The sequence below is a fragment of the Panthera onca genome, chromosome C1 (genome assembly GCF_046562875.1).
Source record: "Panthera onca isolate mPanOnc1 chromosome C1, mPanOnc1 haplotype 2, whole genome shotgun sequence".
In the NCBI taxonomy this organism is placed as follows: domain Eukaryota; kingdom Metazoa; phylum Chordata; class Mammalia; order Carnivora; family Felidae; genus Panthera; species Panthera onca.
The window spans coordinates 212,469,128-212,492,880 of NC_138346.1; the positions used below are offsets into that span (position 1 = coordinate 212,469,128).

General features: G+C 46.3%; 1 protein-coding gene across 11 annotated transcripts in view; it reads right to left on the reverse strand.

Moving 5' to 3' along the window:
- The window catches only part of VPS13D (vacuolar protein sorting 13 homolog D), a 257,776-nt gene that overhangs the window by 231,899 nt on the left and 2,124 nt on the right, over positions 1 to 23,753 (reverse strand). For 8 of the 11 annotated variants that reach the window (XM_078452393.2, XM_078452389.2, XM_078452388.2 and 5 more), the window contains exons 2-12: positions 22,374 to 22,548; positions 16,449 to 16,526; positions 13,148 to 13,338; positions 12,969 to 13,049; positions 9,624 to 9,740; positions 7,023 to 7,127; positions 5,192 to 5,362; positions 4,655 to 4,755; positions 3,432 to 3,600; positions 683 to 784; positions 326 to 527 (exon numbers count right to left, since the gene is read on the reverse strand). In XM_078452393.2, coding sequence (XP_078308519.2) covers positions 326 to 527; positions 683 to 784; positions 3,432 to 3,600; positions 4,655 to 4,755; positions 5,192 to 5,362; positions 7,023 to 7,127; positions 9,624 to 9,740; positions 12,969 to 13,049; positions 13,148 to 13,338; positions 16,449 to 16,526; positions 22,374 to 22,470 — 1,414 coding nt within the window. In that variant the 5' untranslated portion in view covers positions 22,471 to 22,548. Of the gene's footprint in view, positions 1 to 325; positions 528 to 682; positions 785 to 3,431; positions 3,601 to 4,654; positions 4,756 to 5,191; positions 5,363 to 7,022; positions 7,236 to 9,623; positions 9,741 to 12,968; positions 13,050 to 13,147; positions 13,339 to 16,448; positions 16,527 to 22,373; positions 22,549 to 22,810; positions 23,314 to 23,753 lie in introns of those variants that run through there. The other 3 variants (XM_078452386.2, XM_078452395.2, XM_078452396.2) reach the window with 3 other exon arrangements.

Below are 23,753 nucleotides of genomic sequence, written 5' to 3' on the forward strand. Positions count from 1 at the left end.
TTTTTGAGAGAGAGAAAGAGAGAGAGACGGAGGGAGGGAGGGAGAGAGGGCAGGGAGAGAGGGAGACATAGAATCTAAAGCAGGTTCCAGGCTCTGAGCTGTCAGCACAGAGCCTGACGCGGGGCTCAAACTCACGGACTGCAAGATCATGACCTCGAAGTCAGATGCTTAACCAACCGAGCCACCCAGGGGCCCCAAATGTCTACTTTTTTCATTTGAAAAATACCATGGGCCATTGCACAAATAACAGACGAATTCTGATGAACCAAGTGTCTCCCTTAGCAACTGGGCCAGGGCAGGGAAGTGAGGGCCAGCTCCCCCTTACCTAGGATCTCCTCGGGGTTCCACTGTTCATGCTGTTCTGCTGAAAGACCCTCGACCACTCTCCCCTCAGGGCTCTGCTGCCCGTACCAGCCTCCCCAGCCAGGAAACCAGGACTGAAGGTACTGCAGCATCCAGCTGCCTCCGCTGGGCTCTGGGTCCCCAGGAGACTCGCCTGGAGAATCAAATTGAGGCTCTCGTAGGCTCTGTGTCAACCAGAAATGAGCAAACATGAGTCCGCAAGACAGAAACAAGAGGTCATGCGCCGCTGACTATTCTTTGCCCCCACAGAAGCACATCAAGACTGAAGCATTCTGAGCGCGTTGGCTCTGAACACATCTTCTCACAGAGGATTTCTTACCTCTGCCAATTCTTCTTGTTTGTGAAATCGTTCATGAACCAGTTCACGTAAAATCTTCAACTCCTCAAAGCTCTGTTCCTCTTCAATCCGACACATTTCCTCCTGTTTTGGGTTAAAACAAAACAAACAAAATGGGTCTTATAGCTCCAGAGAAACTGGACACCTTCACTGACCATAAGTACTGTGAGGGAATCTACCTGGGCCCAACATTCCCACTTAAAGCCAAGGAACAATGAAGATGAATAGCTTCAGCTTTTCCACACACAATGCAACAGATTTTATTTGGTCTCCGGGGACTAACAGCAAATACAGAAGGAGCAGAGAACAGTGCTTGGTTGAAAATTAGTAACTGGGGGCGCCTGGGTGGCTCAGTCAGTTGGGCGTCCGACTTCGGCTCAGGTCATGATCTCACTGCTTTGTGAATTCGAGCCCCGCGTCAGGCTCTATGCCGACAGCTCAGAGCCTGCAGCCTGCTTCAGATTCTGTCTCCATCTCTCTGCCCCTCTCCAGCTGTGCTCTGTCTCTTTCTCTCTCAAATATAAATAAACATTAAAAAAAATTAAAAAAAGAAAAGGAGTAACTGAAGCGTAGGTGCCGCTACACTACCGCGTGCACGGTCCGGACAGAGGCGCCAAAGTGTTTTCATGCGCGTGACCTCCGTTACTCAAAGTAGGGGGCTATTTGGTATCCCTCCCACTTCAGATGAGGAAACTGAGGACCACGTTTACACCGTAAGTGTGCGGTGTAAACAGTTCCTGTACGTGTCATGTGGGACATCAGCAAGGACGTGCTCATCTTAACATGCTTCCTGCCAGTTAGGAAAGAACAGTGGTGGCCAGCTACGTACAAGGATAAAAAAGAAAGCAGAATTAACTGTCCTAAACTGTTTCTTACACTCTAACATCAAGAAAAAGAAGATTAAGGGGCGCCTGGGTGGCGCAGTCGGGTAGGCGTCCGACTTCATCCAGGTCACGATCTCACGGTCCGTGAGTTCGAGCCCCGCGTCAGGCTCTGGGCTGATGGCTCGGAGCCTGGAGCCTGTTTCCGATTCTGTGTCTCCCTCTCTCTCTGCCCCTCCCCCGTTCATGCTCTGTCTCTCTCTGTCCCAAAAATAAATAAACGTTGAAAAAAAAAAAAAAAAGAAAAAAAGAAAAAGAAGATTAAGAGACGCCTGGATGGAGTCCAACTTCGGCTCGGGGCATGATCTTGCAGTTCATGAGTTCGAGCCCCACATCAGGCTCTGTATTGACAGCTCAGAGCCTGGAGCCTGCTTTGGGGTCTGTGTCTCCCTCTCTCTCTGCCCCTTCCCCACTCATGCTCTGTCTCTCTCTCTCTCTCTCTCTCTCTCTATCTCTCTCAAAAATAAATAAACATTTAAAAAAAAATTTTTTTTTTAAAGAAAAAGGACATTATGTTTACTTTCTCCCCTCACTGTGAGTTTATACTTCTCTCTCCCTCCATGTCTTTGCCTGTGCCTTTAAGATAACCATCCAAAACGAAATGTCTGGTTTATTCCAACCTTTTCATAAGGTTCCTATGTCAGTAACCATGCCTGACTCTGGTGGAAAAGGCATTAACCAAGTGAGTGGGTCACGCCTCAGGGAGGCGGCAGGAGACACAGAGCACCGAGTGGCTCAGCACTGCCACTGGTGACCACACACTGGGTCGCTGTTACGGGCTGAATGTCTGCGACCCCCAAAATTCAAATGTTGGAGACATAACCCCCAGTGTGATGGGATTTGAAGGTGGGGCCTTTGGAAGATAATTCGGTTTAGTGCCCTTATAGGAAAAGGAAGACAGATCTCTCTCCACCCAAGAAAGGCCACGTGAGCACACAGTGAGAAGGCAACCGTCTACAAGTCCCAAGGAGACTCTTGCCAGAACCCAGCCCTACTGGCACCTTGATCTTGGACTTCGCAGCCTCCAGAACTGTGAGATACACAGCTGCTGTTTAAGGCCCTCGGTCTGTGGTATTTAGTGATAGCAGTCCGAGCTGACTGAGACGGGTGCCGAAGGGAAACTTGGAAGTGTTTACTAAAGAACAGTTCATTGAAACACAGTACCTGTGCCAAAATACTGGACACAGTCTAAATTGCTATCGCAAAAACTGCTGCTCATAAACCCAAGACAAATCGAGGAACAGAACAATCCCCACTCCCTTCCCCAAGGAGACAGAGGCAGACAGACTAAAGCAGTGCAGTGGAGTCCCAGGCCAGGACTCCAGGGACAGTGGTTCTAAGGGCGTCCAGCCCTACGGTGACCTTGCCTTCACCTCCTGCTTCACCCCCTCCACCTAGCCTCTACCTCAAAAAACCTACGGTCAATGAAGTCAACTGGGATTGGGGAAAATATAGGCCAAAGTCTACAGGGATTAGTCAGAGACTCTGGAGGAAAAGAATACTGATGAGGACCAGGCTTTGAAGAGACACAGGTGATGAGATGGGTCCTACACAGGCAGCCAGGGGAGGAGGGGAGTGACACGAAGGCGTGGCAGGACCATGGCCACCTTTATTCCTCCCCCACCGTGGTCTGGCTCTCCTCCAGCAACAGAAGGTGGAGGATGTTTCTGGCCAAGGCAGGGCCAGGGCCTTGCAAGAAGTTTTCACCTAGTAAAACCAACTCTACCCTCTAAAATTACAGTCGTTTGCCAGGGACTCTATTTCCTCAAAGATTCCATTCTCTTCAGCTTTTGAGAGATGTTTTTATCCTCTGAATGAAGACATGACATGCAGGACAACAGCCCCCTCACCTTGTCGTCCGCAGGCAGCAAGCCTCCTTTCAGCTTGCTGAAGTATTTGTCGGTGTAAGACACAGCGTCGCGGGCGCGGTGTAACAAGAAGTCCCAGGTACAGCGCTTCCTCTCCTCTCTGATCTCATTCAGGTTAGCATTCAAAGCGAAATACCACCATTCTCGGCAGCTGAGGTGTTGCATAACAATGTTAGTTACTTCTTACAATAAAAGCAACTAAAATGCCATCAACCCAGGGCAACCCACATAATCCTATTCCTTCCTCTTCTGAAATCTCTGTTCTCTCCTCAGCCAGCACTTTATGCCTGCAGCTCATTTTAACATTAGGCTAAACCCAACATGTGGCGAAAATCCATCTGCTGGCAAAGAACATCAAAGAATAGATTCTCAACCCACACATCAATTGTAATATAATACTCGATTGGTCTCAATTACCCATAACGTAAGTCCCATCCACTGACGGATAATCAACTGGTGACCGCAAGGTAAAGACCATCTTAAGATGATCAGCAAGGATTTGGATACTAAAGAGTTTATATGGCACACTTCAGGAAAGACATGGAAATACACGGGATCTTTTAAAAGTTTTAGGGGCGTCTGGGTGGCGCAGTCGGTTGAGCGTCCGACTTAGGCTCCGGTCATGATCTCGCAGTTCGTGAGTTCGAGCCCCGCTGGGGCTCTGTGCTGACAGCTCAGAGCCTGGAGCCTGCTTCAGATTCTGTGTCTCCCTCTCTCTCTGCCCCTTCCCCACTCATGCTCTGTCTCTCAAAAATGAACAAAGTTAAAAAAAATTTTTTTTTTTTTAATTTTAATATATTGGACTGGTCACGTTTATCACTACAACAGGAAAAGACTCCTTTTTGCCACAGAAGTTAAAAAGTGCGCTACATAAATGCTGCCCTAACAACACGGGAGAACAGACAGAGGGAGGAAGGTTCAAAGACCACTACAAAGTGTTTCCTACACAGTCAGACCCCACCCGAGCAACGCCAGCCTACTTGTTCAGCGAGGCGCAGAGGATCTTAACTCCACCGCACTCCATCTGACGGTAAACCCATGACACCAACTACATGTATGACAACAACACCAGCATAGGTCAACAACAGAAATGGCACGGGAACAGCCAGAAAAATCGACCGTGTTTTTAGCTCCTCATCTCCTCAAACAAAAAAGCATTCTGTAACACGCATGTCACATACGACATGTAATTGATAGGTCCTTACTTCTCCGATACAGCCACTCTAGGTTTCCACTTCCGGAACTTCACCTGCCTCTCCTTCCGTTCCAGCTCCTTGAGGAATTCCATGATTTGCCGGTGTTGCAGCTTTTCGTCAGAGGTTAAGAGATCAGTAGGTTAGAACTGATGTGTTTCGTTTACTCAGTTAAGACATCTCTCTACCAAGAACAATTCGTATTGGTCAAGCCGCTGAACTGAAATCCAGTGCAAACTGGAGACCACATATCCGCATCAGGTGGCAATGGTCTCTGACCGCGAACAGTGAGGTATTCAGATGTACTCCGTCACTCAGACTCTCAGTTCAGCACTTCAACGCCAAATCAAAACTAACCTGAGGGCAACCCGATCCAACCATGTAACACACGGCAGGATCTTGCACCCCAGGAGACAGCCATGGGCTCATGTGCACTTCCTTTCCCACTACGGGCTGTGAAGTATCGAGACCCTTCTATCAAAGTGCTTCTTTCGCCCCAGTTACCGGTCCAACAGGGAGAATATAAACCACTGGGAAGAAAGAGAGTACCTGAGACAGTTTCAAGGGGATGGTCTCCAGATGAATATCACATTCAATGCGGGGGGTGTGTCGTGACCTCAGAGGTTCTTTGGAGCAATTTCTCTTCAAAAGAGCAGATGCACACACAGGTTCCAGGATGTAGTGATGATCGCGACTCTCCATGCTCTTGTCCATGGCCTCCTGGGTGTGACAAGAACGTCTGTCATTACAGCAAATGTTTTCAGGATCAAGTTACATGCTGGTAGTTATCTAATCTAGGGGATATTACCTCAGAATCCAAAATCAAGATAAAACAGGGAACCTAACGCTCTCTAGCATTTCTCCTAAAGTTTATTTATTTTGAGAGAGAGAGAAAAAGAGAGAGCAGGGGAGGGGCAGAGAGAGAGGAAGACAGAGAATCCCGAGCAGGCTCCTCGCTCACAGCACGCAAGTCTCAAACTCACAAACCTTGAGATCATGACCTGGGCCGAAATCAAGAGTCAGACACTTAACCAACTGAGCCACCCAGGCACCCCATAAAGTTCTCCAGCATTTCTTTAAAAATGTATCTGTATTTCTGATTAGGTAAAATGTTCACAAGGTTCAAAACTGAAAGACAAATAAAAGGTGAAATCTCTCCTTCCGACTCCATCCACTAACCACCCAATTATTCTCCCCAGAAGCAACCAATAACACCAGTTTCTTATGTATCCCACCAGAGGTATTCTGTGTATGTTCAGAGAACTCAATGGTTTTCTGGCTTTTTAACTATTCTCATACAAATGGTACATATGCTGTTTTACCTCAATTTTGTAAACTTAACACTAACTCTTAGAGACAATTCTATATTCATCATAAAGATCTTTGTTCTTATTTTTTATAGCTGTAAATGGCTCTACTGTATGGATGCACAGTACTTATTTAATTGAATTAGCAAAACAAAGCCATTCTGTACAACAGCATGCAAGCCAAAGAAAACCTTGGGTGAGGGGAAAACACGAGTCCTTTTTCTCCATTCCACTTAAACCACCTATGATTTCTTTACTGAAGATTAAACTCGGAATTTTTTCTATCCTTCACAAACAGTAATACTTTATGTCCCATGTTTTTAATGACTCTCTAAGTATTTCTTAAAAGAATACCACCAAAGGGCAAGTTTCAACATTTATATAAGAAAGCTCTTCTTTGAGAATCACATCTGGTGCTTCGTTCACTTAAAATCTGGATGTCAAGGGGCGCCTGGGTAACCCAGACGGTTGTTGAACGTCCGACTCTTGATCTCAGCTCAGGTCATAATGTCAAGGTTCATGGGGTGAAACCCCACATCAGGCTCTGTGCCAGCAGTGCATAGCCTGCTTGGGATTCTCTGTCCTTCCCCAGCTCACTCACTGTCTCTTACTCTCTCTCAAAATAAACTGAAAAAATTAAAATAAAATCTGGATGTCAAAAAACCCCACAAATAAATAAAAAATAAAATGAAAATCTGGAGGTCAAGTTTGTGATGGCTTAAAGACTAGATAACTATAACATGTTAGACGCCTACCGTGGAATACTGTGCAGTGGTCAGAGGCAATGAACTAGAAATATGAACAGCAATCTTGATCGATCTTAAAAACACAGCTTTAAGTGGAAAAAAAGAAATCTACAATGCAATATAAATGTGAAACATACCCCAAAGACTACATATTGTTCAGCATTACATGCATACCAAGTTCCTCAAGCAAACCCACTTGAGCATGGATGCCGATGGACGAAGAGTGGGATGGGATGAGGACCACAGCCACAGAGAACAAACACCGGCGTGGCAGGGACCCCACACTCCGGTGCTGTGTTCCAATAAAGCCTTCTGCCAGAGTCATACCTGTAACTCCACCTGAGGCAAATCCCCCAATAAAGTGCAATCGACATCCCAATAGATGCTAAACTCTGCCACATCTAGTTGTTTTTTCCGCATTAACTTCTGTACCTGGGGTAAAACAGGGAAGAAAATAAGATGACTCTTCATTCACAAACTCCATTCACTCATTCAACAAACCACTTCTGAGGAAGCATGTGTCAGGCACTTGGCAAGGTGCTGGGGATACAAAACTGAATTAAAACATGGGTTTTGCTCTTATGGTTTTCCAAATCTAGCTAACTAGGGAGACAGGCATGGCACAATTTTAATCAAGCAGAGGGAAAGCAGAAGAATAGAGAAGATGCTCTAAGCAAACAAAAGCGAAAATGTCACCGGGTAAATAAGCATCAAAGGACGGGTATGTTTCTAGCACAGGGCAGGAGGGAAGGACGGGGACACGTGTCAGAGTGCAAGGTCCACCGTACGAAAGGCATGATATCTTCAGAGGATGGGGACTACGTGTGTGATGGGAGCGCTGTCCTCTCGATGTGGGGGCAGCACTGATACACAGGCACGAACACATATGTGGAGTGGGGTGCTAAGTGCTGACAATACCCAGGCGTGCTGGGTTAAGTGGTTTCCCTCCCCCCAAAACTTCATGTCCTCCTGGAACCTGTGAATGGGACATTATTTGGAAATAGGGTCTTTACTGATGTAATCAAATTAAAACGAGGTCATACCAGACGAGGGTGGGCCCTCATCTAATGACCGATGCCCTTCTGAGAAGAGAAGGCAGACACACGGGGGAGGAAGACCACACGACAGAGGCAGGGATGGAGTGACGCACCCACAAGCCACGGAACGCCGAGGTTAACCATCAGAAGCAAGGAGGGGCAGTTTCTCCCAGAGCCTCCAGATGGAACCGACCCGGCAAACACCTTGATTCCGGACTTCAGGCCTCCAGGATTAAAGAGAATAAATTTCTGTCGTTATAAGCCATTTTGTTCATGGTAATTTGTGAAGGCGGCCCTAGGAAACGAATACACAAGGAAAGGAAGCGGATGCCGTACTAAGGAGTCTGGACTTCACACTCGAGGAGCCATGGAGCCATGGAGGGTTTTGAGGTAGGCATGCACCAGGCTTAGGTATCTGTTCTGTTCAGAAACAGAACGCTGGCAACACTGCAAAGTAGAGCCTTCCCCTTCGGTGTGCTAGAGAAAACGAATCATGAGTGGATCGAGAAATGAGCAAGTTTACAGGCTCCAGTTACATTTCAGAAATATCTGCCTAACCACCTCCAGCCTCAAGCAGCCACGAGCACTTGCCCCAGCGCCCTGTACAAATAATACTGTATTTCCGTGTGGGCCGTGATGTGGAAGAGACTGGGAAGCGCCGGTTTAGAAAGAACCAAGGGCCTGGGATGGAAGCAAGGGGATATTTTACCCCTGGGATGGAAGCAACGGGATATTTTATCAGCCCGGGCCAAAGTTTACAGGATCCTGAAGTGAGACGGTGGCCGTGAGGATGCGAGGAAGGGACACATGTGAGACCTCGTGCGAGGGAAACCGGCAGGGTGCTGTGAGCAGCTGGTCATGGAAGTCGGGGAACGGGAAGCAAAGGGAGGGGCCCGGGTCTCTGGAGATCAGGGCAGTGGCTCAGGACACACGCTCCGGAGCAGGGACGGCAAGCTTCCACAAAGGGCCAGACCGCAAACGTGAAGAAGCCTTCACGGACCGTGGAGTTGCGGTTGTAACTGCTCAGCTCTGCCCACCGGAGCACAAAGGCAGCCCTGGACGACGTGCAAATGACGGGTGTGGCAGTGGTCCGGTAATCGTTTACAGACAAGAAGGGGGCGTGGGGGGACTTTGCTCTCCAGTCCACAGTTTGCAAACCCCCACTTGGCAGCTGGGCCACGCAGCTTCAGGACCTGGCCCTTCCACTCCATCGCCGTGCACCTCCGCATCCTAGGCTGTGTGTAGGAGGAGGCTGACAGAGGTGTGGTAAAGAGCACTGAATATTCAACGAGGTTAATCATGTGAAGCGCTAAGAAAAGTGCCTGGCATGGGAAAGGGCTCAAAAGAGGTTAGTTTCGTGTGTTTTAATACTCCTTAACATGTTAGAGAATAAAGGGAAAAAGCCGGTTTCAGGGACGCAAAATGGGCCAATGGAACACAATGGGATAATTTTGGTTGTGACCCTAAAACACCACAGAGGGGCCCCGCAGGTAAAGCCCATGAGCCAGGAGGCCAAAAGGAGGTGGAGAATGGAGTTCAAGATGTGGAAGGCACCGACAAGTATTCCCAGAGGATGGCTGAATCTGTGAAACAGAGAGTTTACCCCCAGAGGTGCACACAGTATGAGAACTCAGTTTCTTCAGGCACAAGATAAATGGGGCCGCATCGACGTTGAACGGATGAGCGAAGTAACAAAGGTCAGAGAAAATGAGCCATTTTCCTATTTTGGTAAATTAATCTGTTGGCACAGACGAGAGGCGCGCACAGCCGCCCAAGAGCTTGGTGAGGAAGAACGCAGCCTCCTTTACATAACACGAAACGACGAAGGCGGGACCCCAAACTCCCTAAAACCAGTGCTTTCTTCCAGGTTAGCAGGCCAGTTCATACTCACAGGCTCATTCACAGCATTCTGCATGGACACATTCTTAATACAGACGCCAAATGCAAAAGGATGGGACGGATTGGTGACGCCATCTTCAAAGCGCAAATGGACATCTTGGATTTTTAACTGCAAGGGGGAGAAAAAAGGAAAATGCACTCTGACATGTGCTGCAGGTAGAACACCACAGGGAGACGTCAAACCGCCCTTGAGCATTTAAGTAAACTACGGCAGGTAGTTTACACAAATGCTCAGGGCACACACACCATTCCAGAAGACCCCTTAAAGAAACATTCAAAGAAACGCCACTGGATCTAGAGAACTGGCCCGCCCTCTCCTACGATACCTTAATCTTGCCCCAGCGTCCCGGCACCTAGACTCGGGAACACCAGGAGGGCACATACACTTTGTACCTGTCTACTTCCCCTTGCCCCTGCCGGTGGGCTACAGAAAAGGCACTCTGCTTCAGTGAATTAAAAATCGTTAACAGAAAGCGAAAAGACAACCCATAGGGTGAGAGAAAATATTTGCAAATCATACATCTAATAAGGGACTAGAATCCCAAAATACACAAGGAACACTTGCCACCCAACAGTAAACAAATAAACCAGGGCACCTGGATGGCTCAGTCAACTGAGCGTTCAATTTGGGCTCAGGCCACGATCCCACGGTCATGGGATCAAGCCCCACGTCCAGCTCTCCACTGAATGTGGAGCCTGCTTAGGATTCTGTCTCTCTCCCCCTCTGCCCCTCTCCCCGGCTCACACTTCCTCAAGAAAAGAAAATTTAAAAAATTTTTAATAATTAAAAAAATAAAATAAACCAATGTTTTCAATGGATAATGGGATCTGGATAGACATTTCTCAAAAAAAGATACACAAGCGGCCATAAGCACATGGAAAGATGTTCAACATGAGCCGTTAAGGAAAGGCAAGTCAAAACCACAGTGAGATACCACCTCATACCCACTAGTCTGGTTATTATCAAAAGATAGACAGTAACAAGTGTTGAGGAGGATGTGGAGAAATTAAAAAGCTCATACGTTATATGGTGAAATTGTAAAACAGCACAGCCCCTTTGGAAGACAGTCTGTCAGTTCCTCATGAAATTGAACACAGAGTTACCATATGACTCGACAATTCTACTCCTAGGTATGTACTTAAGAAAACTGAAAACATATATGCACACAAAACCACATACACGAATGTTTATACCAGCATTATTTACAATAGCTAAAAAGTGGAAACCACCCAAATGTCCATCAGCTGATAAGCAGATAAACACAATGTAGTATAGCCTGAAAACCGCAAAAACCCTCAGTGTGAATACTCCATTCAAACTCCTGCACTTTGAGGAGGTTTCTAGCAGCCTAAAGCTGCGTGCCTGGGACATGCCGGCCTCCTCCTGAGTTCCCGTCTGGAAAAGCTCAGGGCTGTCTGTTCCAGCCAACGCCTGACAATAGGTCCCTGGCCTCCCTTTCTTAAAAGCATTGACCCAGAAGGGCTTACAACTGTGAATCCTTTCTCTGTCGCTATGACATGTGTGTGTATCTCCTACCATCAAGGACATGAAAGCCGTTCCTCTGAAACGTAATCATCAGGAAGGAGAGGCCCTGTCTCCCAATCTCTGTGGGAGCACAGAAGCCCAGCCAGCAGATACAGCCGGCCTTACCACACTGACACTGGCCTTCTAGAATTCTTCACCTGAGCCCCCCCGCCGCCCCCGACACCGATCCCACCTCACTCTCCCTTTAAAAGGCCCAGTCACCTCTGTGCAAACTGGGACAGAGCTCTGCTCCTGCCACTTCTGTCAGTAGTTACTGGATAAAATCTGTTTTCACTGCTTTAACTAACATCCAGCTTCGTTTATCTTTGACAATCCATACACGGGAACACTTTATTCAGTCTTAAAAAGGAATAAAGTGCCGGTACATGCCACGACACAGACGAACCTTGAAAGTATTATGCCAAGTGCAAGAAGCCAGACGCAAAAGGCCACGTGATGAACGATCACACGGACAGGAGCTGTCCAAACCAGGCAATTTCCATAAAGAAGATAGATTAGAGGGGGGCTAGAGGGAGAGGAGAAATGGGAGTAGCTACTAAGTGGGCATGAAGTTTCTTTTTGGGGTAATGAAGGTGTTCTGGAATTAGAGAGTGGTAATCTAGGCACTTCGTAAATACACTAAAAAACACTAGAGTGTACGTGTTCAAAGTCTGAACTTTATGGGGCGCCTAGGTGGCTCAGTCAGTTAAGCGTCCAACTCCAGCTCAGGTCATGATCTCATGGGTCGTGAGTTCAAGCCCCACGTCGGGCTCTGCGCTGACAGCTCAGAGCCTGGAGCCTGCTTTGGATTCTGTGTCTCCCTCTGTCTCTCTGTCTCTCTCTCTCTGCCCCTTCCTTGCTCGTGCTCTGTCTCTCAAACATTAAAAAAAAAAATTTTTTTTCAGTATGAACCTCATGGAATGTTAACTAAATCTCAATAAAGCTATTATTAAAAATAAAAATAATGAATTATTTAAAATTAGTGAAAGCCAAAAAGAAATTTAAAAATACAACTGCCTAAAACAATTCAAAGCACTCACCTCAAATGTACCAATCTCTTTGTCAACGTTCTGACAGTTATGAAACCAGCAACCTCAGACTGCATCTTTGGGGGAAGTGGTGTACCCTGAAGCCATTTTGGCCTCTGTCACCTTGGCAATGCAAGAAAACCCCAGATGTAGTAATAAGTACAGCCTTACTCTTATGGCATTCATGAACATCAGTGTGGACCCTGATCTAGTTTTTGAGGACAAAACAAAATTGTAATTAAAGCGGAAAATGTGGCCAGCAGCCCGAGCACCTGCCACCTCATCAACCTGCCACCAGAAACGTCAGTGAGAGATGAAACACCTCAGTGGGCTGCTCGCAATTCACTACGCCACCCACTAGAAACCACGTATCTGACCTCTCTCATCGTACAGAGGAAGAAACCGAGACCAGAGAGATTAAGTGATTTGCCCTAGAAGAATCAGTCACGACGGTGCAGGTCACCCGGCTTCTTAGGAGGTACATCCTGTAGCAAGGAAGAGGGCGACACTCAAGAACAAAGTGAAGTGCAAGGTGAGTGAAAATGAAACTCCTACTCGCACGAGCCGGAGCAAGAAAAACCTGTGTCTGCCCAGGGCTGGAGGCTCGCTCTTCAGGTTTCCCTCCCGGCACTGCCTATAAAAGGGCACACCTGAGCAGTCAGCCGTGGCACCGCATACCCCGCATCAGTTAAGCCCACGAGAAACCAAGTACTGAGGAGCACACACTCGTCAGCCTGAGAAGTCCCTGTCGTGTTCATACTTCATAAAAGTCAGTAGGACTTACTTCGATATTCTCCACAATTCTCGTAACTACTGAGGCAGTGACTGAATACCAGTAGGACTCCCCCTTCCGCTGGCGTTCATTCTACAAAGGAAAGAGCGAGGGTTAGCCACGTCTAATGCTCTGCTCACATGCTGTGCCTCGCCGCAGCTGCTCGGGCGGCCGAGGGGGGTGTGGCTTGCCTTCCATCTGTCCTCCAGGGCTTGAAGTAGAGCCTTCTTGCGCTCCCTCTCCAAGAGCTTCTCCTTCTCATCATCAAAATCCTCTAGCTTTTCAGGGGCTCCAATTAAGTGAAGGCTGGAGATGGAGATCACCCAAGGGTCCACGTGGGGGCGGTAAAAGGGAATCTGAAGAGTCACCTTCCCAATCAAGCCTGGGAAAAGCAAAATCTCGTGAAATGCCGATACACAGTGTTGGTACTTCTTCCTATTTTTCTGTATTCTTCCAGTTTTCTGTAAGAAGCATTAGTACTTTTACAATGTATTGTTTAATCTACGAAAATAGGCAGCAGGTTCTCATACGTGGGAAAAAGAAGTTAGTACACTGACACCTGTAAGAACAAGACCCAATAAACTAGAAGGTGGAAAAAGTGCAGTGACTTCACCCTATCAAATGCAACACCTCTCCTCTGCGCAGTGCCTCCTCCCCAACTAACCTACATCTTAAACGACGTTGGGGTGTCTTTCTCCCCATAGCACCCGCACAAGCCTAAGAGCACTAAACTCATTTCTCGTTGGTTATTAGCTGGCTGGTTGAGAAGCACTTCTTGGGGGTCACCGGGCTTATGATATGTCCGGTCTTGAACATACCAACTGCAGCGCGGGCGGTCCTGCAGTGGCACTCTGTTGAGAACAAATTCTGATCCTTCAGGAGAACACAGGCTGATGCGAAACTAAATGGCCTGCTAGGACCGTGAAAGGATTTTCCCAGTCCCACCACGTCTAGCCGAGCTTCCTAGGATACAGGCCTTCTTTAAAGACAATTAGTAAAAGGCATGTCCTACTAACAACAGTGCATAAAACTATCTGAACTGGTGGCACCTGGGTGGCTCAATCGGTTAAGCATCGGACCCTCGATTTCGGCTCAGGTCACGATCTCACGGTTCATGAGTTCGAGCCCCACGTTGGGCTCTGTGCTGGCGATGCAGAGCCCGCTTGGTATTCTCTCTCTCCTTCTCTCTCTGCCCCTCCCGTACTCTCTCTCAAAATAAATAAATAAACTTAAAAAAAAAACAAAAGAATATCTGAACTGTCCTAATGGTTCTCAAAGATCCACACGGCCCAACTAATATTGTATCTCTGAAACATATGTTATCAGAAGGTGATCATTTCCCTCTAAGATCTAGAATTCAAGTAGGATTGACCTGTTAAAGATAAAATATCATTAACACCAAGTGACTGTGTAATCCAGTAACAAGTTAAGAAATGTGACAACAAATAATGAAAAACATTTTAATTTGGATTTTATCTAGAAAAATGAAAGTGAGTTTTTTTTGTTTTTTTTAATTTTGGAGGGAGCTTTATTGGGAGCTCTGGGTTTCTTTTTTTTTTTTTTTAAGTAGGCTCCACACTCAACATGGGGCTTGAACTCACAACCCTGAGATCAAGAGTCACATGCTCTACCAACCGAGCCAGCCAGGCACCCTGCAAGTAAGTTTTGTATATTTAATAGTTAATATTATAACCAAAACCATATACCAGTTTTCACCACAAAGAGTTTAACAATAATTAGAGTGCAGTCGCAATTCTAACCTAAATTAATTGGGAGGAAGAGGCATATTTGATAGACGACAAGCAAAATATAATTTCTGTTACATTTCATTTAATTTTTGCAGAATACAAATAGGGTCGTTTTTGCAAAAATATGAGAAAACCTCATCAATTTCCTCCAAGAGCCTCTCTGAATCCTTTGATACTCAAATAATAACTCTTTTGGAAACATCCACAGTATCATCATTCCAGAGTTTCTTTAAGATTCTAATCGGTCAGGGTCTTTGCCATATGATTCTGGCAGTTCACCCATCACTTGAATTGACTTCAAGAAAGTCTAAATCTTTTACAAGATTTCTATCTTATTTCACCTAGCAACTGATTTGCATTGTACTTGCATTTTATTTTAATATAAGTATCCAAAAATAAGGGAAAGAATGACATCAACAGGCTATTATTGAATGATGAGTGGTGTCTGAATAGGGACTAATTTTATACATGGTCATTTAACAAAGAATGTAGTTGTTTTTGTTTTTTTTTAAGATTTTATTTTTAAGGGGCACCTGGGTGGCTCAATCAGTTGAGTGTCCAGCTCTTGGTTTCGGCTCAGGTCATGCTCTCACGATTCATGGGTTCAAGCCCCAAGTCGGGCTCCATGCTGACAGTGCAGAGTCTGCTTGTAATTCTCTCTCTCTCTCTCTCTCTCTCTCTCTCTCTCCCTCTCTCTCTGCTCCTCCCCTTCTCTCTCTCAAAATAAATAAACTTAAAAAAAAAAGAAATTAAAAAAATATATTTTATTTTTAAGTAATCTCTACACCTAGTGTGGGGCTTGAACTCACAAACCCAAGATCAAGAGTTGCACGCTCCAAATGAGCCAACCAGGTGCCCTAACAAAGAATATTTTTATTCCATGACCATTCTTGTTTCCTTACCAAACCTGCAGAACTCCTATAATAACTGCAAAAATCTATGAGTGTGCCAGGCATCGTTCTGAGTAATTTTAATGCATTAACTCACGTATTCCTCTCCACAACCCTCTGATGTAGGTACAACAATTATCCGCTCATCTTAAAGACTACGAGGCACACACAGAGTTGTGAGGGAACTTCCACAAGGTCACATAGCCAGAGAATGGCAGATATGGAATATACACCCAAGCACACTGCTCCAAAGCCCACCTTTCATTCAGTAAACTGTCTCTCCATAATATAAAGAATTCTCCAAAAATAAGAACTCCCTGTATCTAGAAGTTCTTTAAGAAACATAAGAATCACCTGGGGATGCTTATTAAAAATGCCGGTTGGGGGCGCCTAAGCGGGTCAGTCGGTTAAACGTCCGACTTTGGCTCAGGTCACGATCTCACGGCTCGTGAGTTCGAGCCCAGCGTCAGGCTCTGAGCTGACAGCTCAGAGCCTGGAGCCCACTTCAGATTCGGTGTCTCCCTCTATCTGCCCCTCCGCTGCTTGCACTCTGTCTCTCACGTTGTCTCAAACATAAATAAACATTAAAAAAATTTTTTTTTTTTTTAAATGCCGGTTCAGTGACACTCCCTTGCCAATTCTGATTCAATGGGCCTGGGGAACACCTGACCTCCCCACCACCACCCAAGGTCATCCTGATAGACAAGGCCACACTTTAGGACTGATCTACAGTCTATACTTCCTATCCTGCCTCTTCCTGCTCAAACAGAGCCAAACTCAAGGGCTCTCAGTTTTCACATCCCAAGCAGTATAAGACTCAAAACCGCCTCTCTCGGCCTTAGAGGTCCGCATACCAGCTTTGACTTCAAACGGTAATTCCAGCTCTTTCAAGGCATCTTTCTTCAACGGCAAGTTTTCCAACTCAACAGCACCTAAGAAACAAAAACAACATCATGAAATGTTCATCCAGCAACTGCAGTAGGTGCCTACTGTGTGCATATCATTGCAGGTTAAAGGGAAAGTCTTCCATCTCCACCCAGCTATAAAAAGCCAGGAGCAGCGCCAGACTAGCCTATGGACTTTATCTGACTACTTTCCTGACCATCCCCCTCTGACAGCCGAAGGCTTGCCCGAGGATGAAGGGTTTAGCCTGGGATCTTTTTCTATAATAAGCCAGATAGTAAATATTTCAAGCCTTATGGTATCTGTTGTATATTCTCTCTGTTGTTGTTGTTGTTGTTGTTGTTGTTGTTGTTTACAAGCCTTTAAAAATATAAAAGCGACATTCTCGGTCTGGATTTGGCCAGTGGCTAGGTTGCAGACCCCGAGTTTAGACGAGTTTAGATGCATGTTCAGCAGAGAACCATTAACATCTGAATCACCTGGAAAGAAATGCAGGCTCCTGGGCCCCCTGCCCAGACATCTCTGGGATTAAAACAAGAAATCTGTGATTTTTAACAAGCTCCTCCAAACCCCCCACTCCCCAACAAATGGGTATATTGCACACAACATCTGAGAGCCCCTGAGTTAAAGTTGGTCGTCAAAAGGAGCTGCACTCCCTTCTGGAGAGACCAGCTCCACATGTTCTCCTCCATATCTCCACTTGCAGGCTTAATTACCTGTCAGAAAGCAAAGAACAAACCACCGCTGAAGGTCCTTGTCAGACCCAGCTTTTATAGGACTTAAACCTAGAGGTCCAAGATGTCTCTGAAGCGACTGAGGCACAGTCAAGAGGGAGCGGCTGACCTCTCGCTCTCCCAGAGGTAGCTCCTCAGTGTGTAGTAGGCACTGAGCTGGCCACTGGGAATGTGAAGAGAGGAGGCAGGGCCCCATCCTAAAGGGCGGAGACAGGCAACATTCTACAAAACTGCACGACCTCGGGCGATTTCTGAGAAAAGGGAGTACAGACGACAACCACCCAGCAACCATTAACTGGTACGAGAACTCAGAAGAAAGGCAAGCAAGCCAAAGACAAACTAATACAAGAAACAATTATTTTTTCCTTTAAATGACTGTTCAGAACTTGTGGGTAACTGGCTTCTAAAGAAGTATTCAAATCTAGCAACTTGGCAGATGCTGAGCAAATGCAAGCAGCTCATGTTTTAGACTTTTGCAGAAACGTATCTACGTGGGTCCCCACAAAGCTTAAAGACCAACCAAAGAGCTGCGGTGCCTGGGTGGCTCGGTCGGTCAGGTGTCCAACTCTTGATTTCGGCTCAGATCACGATCTCATGGTTCATGGGATGGAGCCCCGGGTCGGGCTCAGCTCGGAGTGCAGAGCCTGCTTAGGATTCTCTCTCTCTCCCCCTGTCTGCCCCGCCCCCCACCTCTCTCTTTCTCACACACACTCAAATAAGTAAATTAAAAATAAAGACTAGCCACAAGGAGAAGTTAATAACCCCGAGAGCCCGGATGCAACCCTATTTCCACATTTGGGGAGTAAACGATCATAAGGGGGGAGGGGGACATGAAACATGTTCCTCAACAGTTGAAACTGACTTAGAGGGGGAAAGTATATCATTTCTCCTTCTTCTGAAGAGCGTCATTTGTGATTTGAATCATCTGCCCTGTTTTTCAATACCCACATCTGTCACAAAGGCAGGTGGCTGCTATCCACCTGCGGGAAGTGGAAGGAGTTGCAGGCAGTCCACGCCGGGAAACATTAAAGCACAGAGGGCAGGAGAGGTGGTCGAGGAAGGAGAAGAGACCAAGGAAAGAACAAGAAGGGCCGCTCAAGGCGAGTCAATAACAAAGGAATCAGACAAAAGGGTGGCAGTGGAAGCCTTCCAGTCGGAAGGCTCTCTGATTCCCCACCCACTCAAATGTGTACCCACAACTGGCCCTGCTGGGAAAGGTCCCTCAAGGGACCCAGAGGAGGTGAGCACTTTATAAATGAGAGCGCTGTTCGTTTATTTCCGGGCAGATAACACACAGGCTTATTCCTGGATGTCTCATTCAAAAACTCCTCAGCTTAGTTAGGCTACCAAGAAACAAAGTCCCTAGAACTGGGGTAAATCTAGGGGCCGGCTGCTTTTCAGTCATCACCAAAGACTACTGAATTCTCCTTCCTCGGCTCTGCGTCACTTAAAAAGCCAGCCTGAGCGGGGCACATGGGGGGCTGAGTCGGTTAAGCATCCGACTTCAGACTAGGTCATGATCTCGCCATTCCGGAGTTCGAGCCCCACATCGGGCTCTGTGCTGACAGCTCAGAGCCTGTTTCAGATTGTGTCTCCCTCCCTCTCTCTGCTCCTCCCCTGCTCACGCTGTCTCTCTCTCTCTCTCAAAAACAAATAAACATTAAAAGAATTAAAAAAAAAAAAAAAAAAAGAAAAAAAAGCCAGCCTGAGGTTCAGGGCTTATAGGAACAAAAAGGAGAGGGAGCCAAAGTGCTGGGTCACAAACAGAGATATGCCCACGGCCCGAAGTCCTGCCTCCCCGACATGACACCAGCAGCTGCTGTCTTCTGGCCCCAAACCATCCCAAACACGCCCTGCGAGCTTTCCACCTTCGGCCTGTGCTCACAAGCTTCATGCTACCCGCAATGTCGTGACCCGTCCCACGCCGCCTATCGAGACCCTGCACTACGGCCTCCTAGGGTCCTACGAACAGGATGGACGACCCCCCTCCTCGGCACCCCACTGCACTCTGCCTGTGTCTCTGGTATAACAAGTTACTACCTACTACCTTGTGTTGCTGTATCACTTCTGTCTCCCCAGCAAGACAGCAGATGTCCAAGGGCAAGGACCACAGACGCGGACGTGGAACAGGAACAGTAATAGCAGGTACCACTGAGTGAGATCTGACTGGTGCCAAGCACTCGATACGCATCGCCTCATTCAATCCACACAACATGAGGAATACTATTATTTTCTCCATTTCAACGTGAGGGACGTTAGGCTTAGAGAAACGCAATCTGCTTGAAACTCACAGAGCCGCTGAGCAGCAGGGCTCGAACCCGCCCTAGATCTGCCTGATCTCAGCTGGCAAGAGGCACAGCGGGTGGAGAGGAGGCCTAAGTAACTTGCTCACAGTCACAAGGAGCTTGTGAGTGGGGAGACCAGGCCCAGCCCCTAGGCCTGAGCTCCTAGAATCTTCTCCTGTCCCCGCTCTTTGTATCGCCCCTTAGCACAGAGCCAGACCCAAAGCAGGCACACAACGGTGTCTGCCGAGTGGCTAAACAAATAACATCTTATACAAATTCTCTCTCTCTCTCCTTCAACTACTTGTACGCTATTTACAGTTTCATTACTTTCAGTATGTTGTGCACAATCCACGCTTGAAGTCCAACCCACGCCAATCATAGGCTGACGATCGTGACAGTGGAGGATGATGGTAACTAACATCGACTGAGGGCCCGCTGTATGCCAAGAACGGTTCTAAGCTACTTGACCTACATTAATGTGTCCAGTCCTCAGAACCTCATGAGACCGTTAATATTCTCTCCAATTCACGGACAGGAAGAATTTGAGAATTCATGAAGACTTGGAGTAAGTTGCCCAAGTTACTGGTAAATGGAGGAAATGGGATTCAAAACCAGTCCGGCTACAAAACCCATACTCTTGATCACTATGTCCAGCTTCCTGGCATCTCCCAAAGCATCTCGCATACTAAATATCTCCAGATGGACTGAAATAACATTCTTATTCCCATACCATAACCCCTGCCTCCAAACACTGCTTTAACTATAACTGCGATGCCCCAAACTTTCCTAGCCAAGCACTGTGATGTGCTTTGAATCTGTAAGGACGGGGCATCACACTAATACCGGTTAGGAAAGAAACAGTATTTTTTTATTCTGCACAGAGAATATTTTTAAATGGGAAATAAGCATAGAAAGGCAGTCTGAAGCACCAGAGAGATACACATAGTTGTCATTACAAAATAGATTCTAAAACTGAGATTAGAAATCTGTTATTAGTATAGACTCTAGTACATCAGATACCACACATTTCTATTTATTCATTTCTTCAGCCAACATCCTCTTACCACATCACTCTTGAAAGAGCTGGCTCTTTTATTAGCAAGGTTACGGTTTGCAATTCCCTTTCTCGGCACTGTTTCCTGGCCTGTGCCACATGGTTAGCTTTGTAGCATATGTATGAGAACTTCAGTAAGTGACCAGAGAGGTGAACTCGACACTACTCTCATACTTTGAACACATCCTCTTCCCTGACAGGTTGGTCACTTTCACCTTGCACTCGGCAACTCCCTTCTAAGGACAGGGAGGAAAAAAGTCAGGACAGAAGTTAGAGATTAAGAAAAAACCCACTTCAGTTTCCAGTGAAGGGGGGGGGGGGGGTCCCCACAGCCTGTGGCTGCCAAAATCCTTTCACTGGTTCAGATGGGTCAGGAAAACCTGCAAAGCAATACTTCTGGTGACAGGTGAACCACTGGCACCCTATTCTCAGATGCCACAATAGGAACCACTGTCATCTCCGCTAACCTGTCCCGGTCCACCGGCCAAAACCCACACCCCCAGAAGGTGAGCTTTCCGCCATATTTGAGATCTGCTTCCCACTTTCTATGATGCTACATGATTGCAGACTCACTTTATCTCCTCTCTCTAGATTGTTCAAATGTTCCATTGTGAGTTGAGCACAAAGAACTTAAATTAAAACAAGGAGAAGGGGAGGGGCGCCTGGGTGGCTCAGTCAGTTGAGTATCCGACCTCAGCCCAGGTCATGTTCATGAGTTCGAGCCCCACGTCAGGCTCACTGCTGTCAGCGCAGACCCTGCTTGGGATCCTCCGACCCCTTCTCTCTCTGCCCCTCCCCCATTCATGCTCTCCCTCTCAAAAATAAATTTTAAAAATATTTAAGGGAAAAAAAAGAAGGGGGAAAAAAAGAGGTTTTCCAATGCTCACACCAGATCCCTGGACTGCATTAAATCATGTACAGGCATTTACTGAGGATAGGCCTGTAAAGGCTAAAATGTCTCAAACTTCATAGAACTTTATTACTAGGCAAGACAGGACCTCAGAAATTCTGTCAAAGACTCCACAGTAACATATTTTAAAACTTTGACTAGGTGTCTATTACACACAGCAGGATAAGAGCTTTAAATGTCATTCCGTTTGATCCTTACAACAACACTGGAGAGGTGTATCACCCATTTGTTCTAAGGAAACCAAGGCTCAGAATTTCAATGACTTGTTCACATAGGTAATAAGTAACACAACAGGATTTGAAGCCAAGCCAATGCCATGGTCACTACATGGCCACCTCCATAAAGCTTCATAAAGTTAAAAAGTTAACTGGGATTGGGGCACTTGGGTGGCTCAGTTGCTTGAATGTCCGACTTTGGCTCAGGTCATGACCTCATAGCTCTTGGGTTTGAGCCCAGCGTTGGGCTGTGTGCTGACAGCTCAGAGCCTGGAGCCTGCCTTGGATTCTGTATCTCCCTCTCTCTCTGCTCCTCCCCAACTCACGCTCTGTCTCTTTCTCTCTCTCTCTCTCTCTCTCTCTCTCTCTCAAAAATGAATAAACATTTAAAAAATATTTTTTTAAGTTAACTGAGATAAAGCAGAGTCACCAGCACTATAGTCTTTTTTTATATATATGTTTAATAGTTCCCTAAAATCTATAGCAATACAGCTACATTAAGTTACCCTGTAATAATAATCAGTGTCATATAAGAAAACATAGTCCCTTTAACACATATTTAGTACAAAGCCATTTGGGCATTATGTTTTATTATTCTCAGTACAACAAAAAGAATATTAAAAAAAAACAGAAATGCCATCTGCAAAGGCATACTTTACCAAAAAGAGATACACTTACCTTTCAGAAGTGCAACAGAGAGCTGATCAGTGTTCAGGTTATTGACGTATTTCCCCAGATAGGTATTGAGAACCCAGGCTACAAGGCCTTCCAACATGACTATATCCTCAAGACAAGGTGTTTAAAAATCATGGATCATTCTTTATTTCTCTCTCTCTCATGGTCATAGAAGAATCTATGAAGGAAACAAAAAAGGAAATCAACAGAAAAAAACAGATGATTTTCTGAGCTGATTTTCTACTCTGCCTTCCCTGAGGGTGGACGAATGCAAAGCCCAGATTTAAGAAAAAAAGGGGTGACGAGCACTGCAAGATGCCCTGTTGGCAGAGGATCAAACCAAGGAACAGTCACAAATTTACCAAAAAACACCTAGAACTCCAAGTTGTCTATCTTTTCCATGCAACTGATCATTAAACTGCTTGCCTTTAGGAATTCACCTTGGAAGTAGACTGTCCTGGTCAGCGATTCTCGTCCAAATGCAATTAGGCAACGTCTAGAGACATTTTTGATTATCGTGACGGGGGGCTGCGGTTGGGATCTTGTGAGTAGAGACCAGGGAAGCAGCTAAACATCCTACAACGCACAAGACAGCTCCCCCACAGCAAAGAATTATCCAGCCTGATGTCAACAGTGCTGAGGCTAAAGAACCTTCTCCTAGATGAAGGCAAAAAATGCCCTGAGAGATTTCAATGAACTTCACATTTGGCAGCGATCCTCTGTCAGCCTTCCCTAGTTCCATGTTGCAAATGTGTTCATCAAGATCATTCATAAAACAACATAAATGACAGGGAGAAGGCAGTGGTTTCTCGCTATTCTTAAATGTCCTGGAACTGCATTACAGGTACCCAGACAGAACCCTGGGTTGCTGATACAATGAACTATCTTAGCAACACAAACACAAGAAATCCTCTGGTTCCAGCTACTGTATTTAGCATAGTACTGAGCTACTACTGCCCATGATAATAAACGTGTTTATTAGTATTACAAAAAAATATATAGGTTACTTTTAGTACGACTAAAAGTTAACATGATGGAACTTGAGACATAAAAGGTTTAACTTTTTTTAATGTTTACTCATTTTTGAGAGAGCGAGAAAGAGAGACAGAGAGAAAGAGCAGGGGAGGGGCAGAGAGAGAGAGGGAGACACAGAATCCAAAGCAGGCTCCGGGCTCTGAGCTGTCAGCATAGAGCCCAGTGAGGGGCTCAAAGTCACGAATCGTGAGATCACGACCTGAGCCAAAGTGTGAAACGTAACTGACTAAGCCACCCAGGCGCCCCAAGATATAAACGTCTAAATGGGCTCCAAAATCACCCAGCTAGTAGATCCCAATTAGAACTGCGAGTTCCAAATCTTGCTCTGAGCCAAGCACATCAGATACC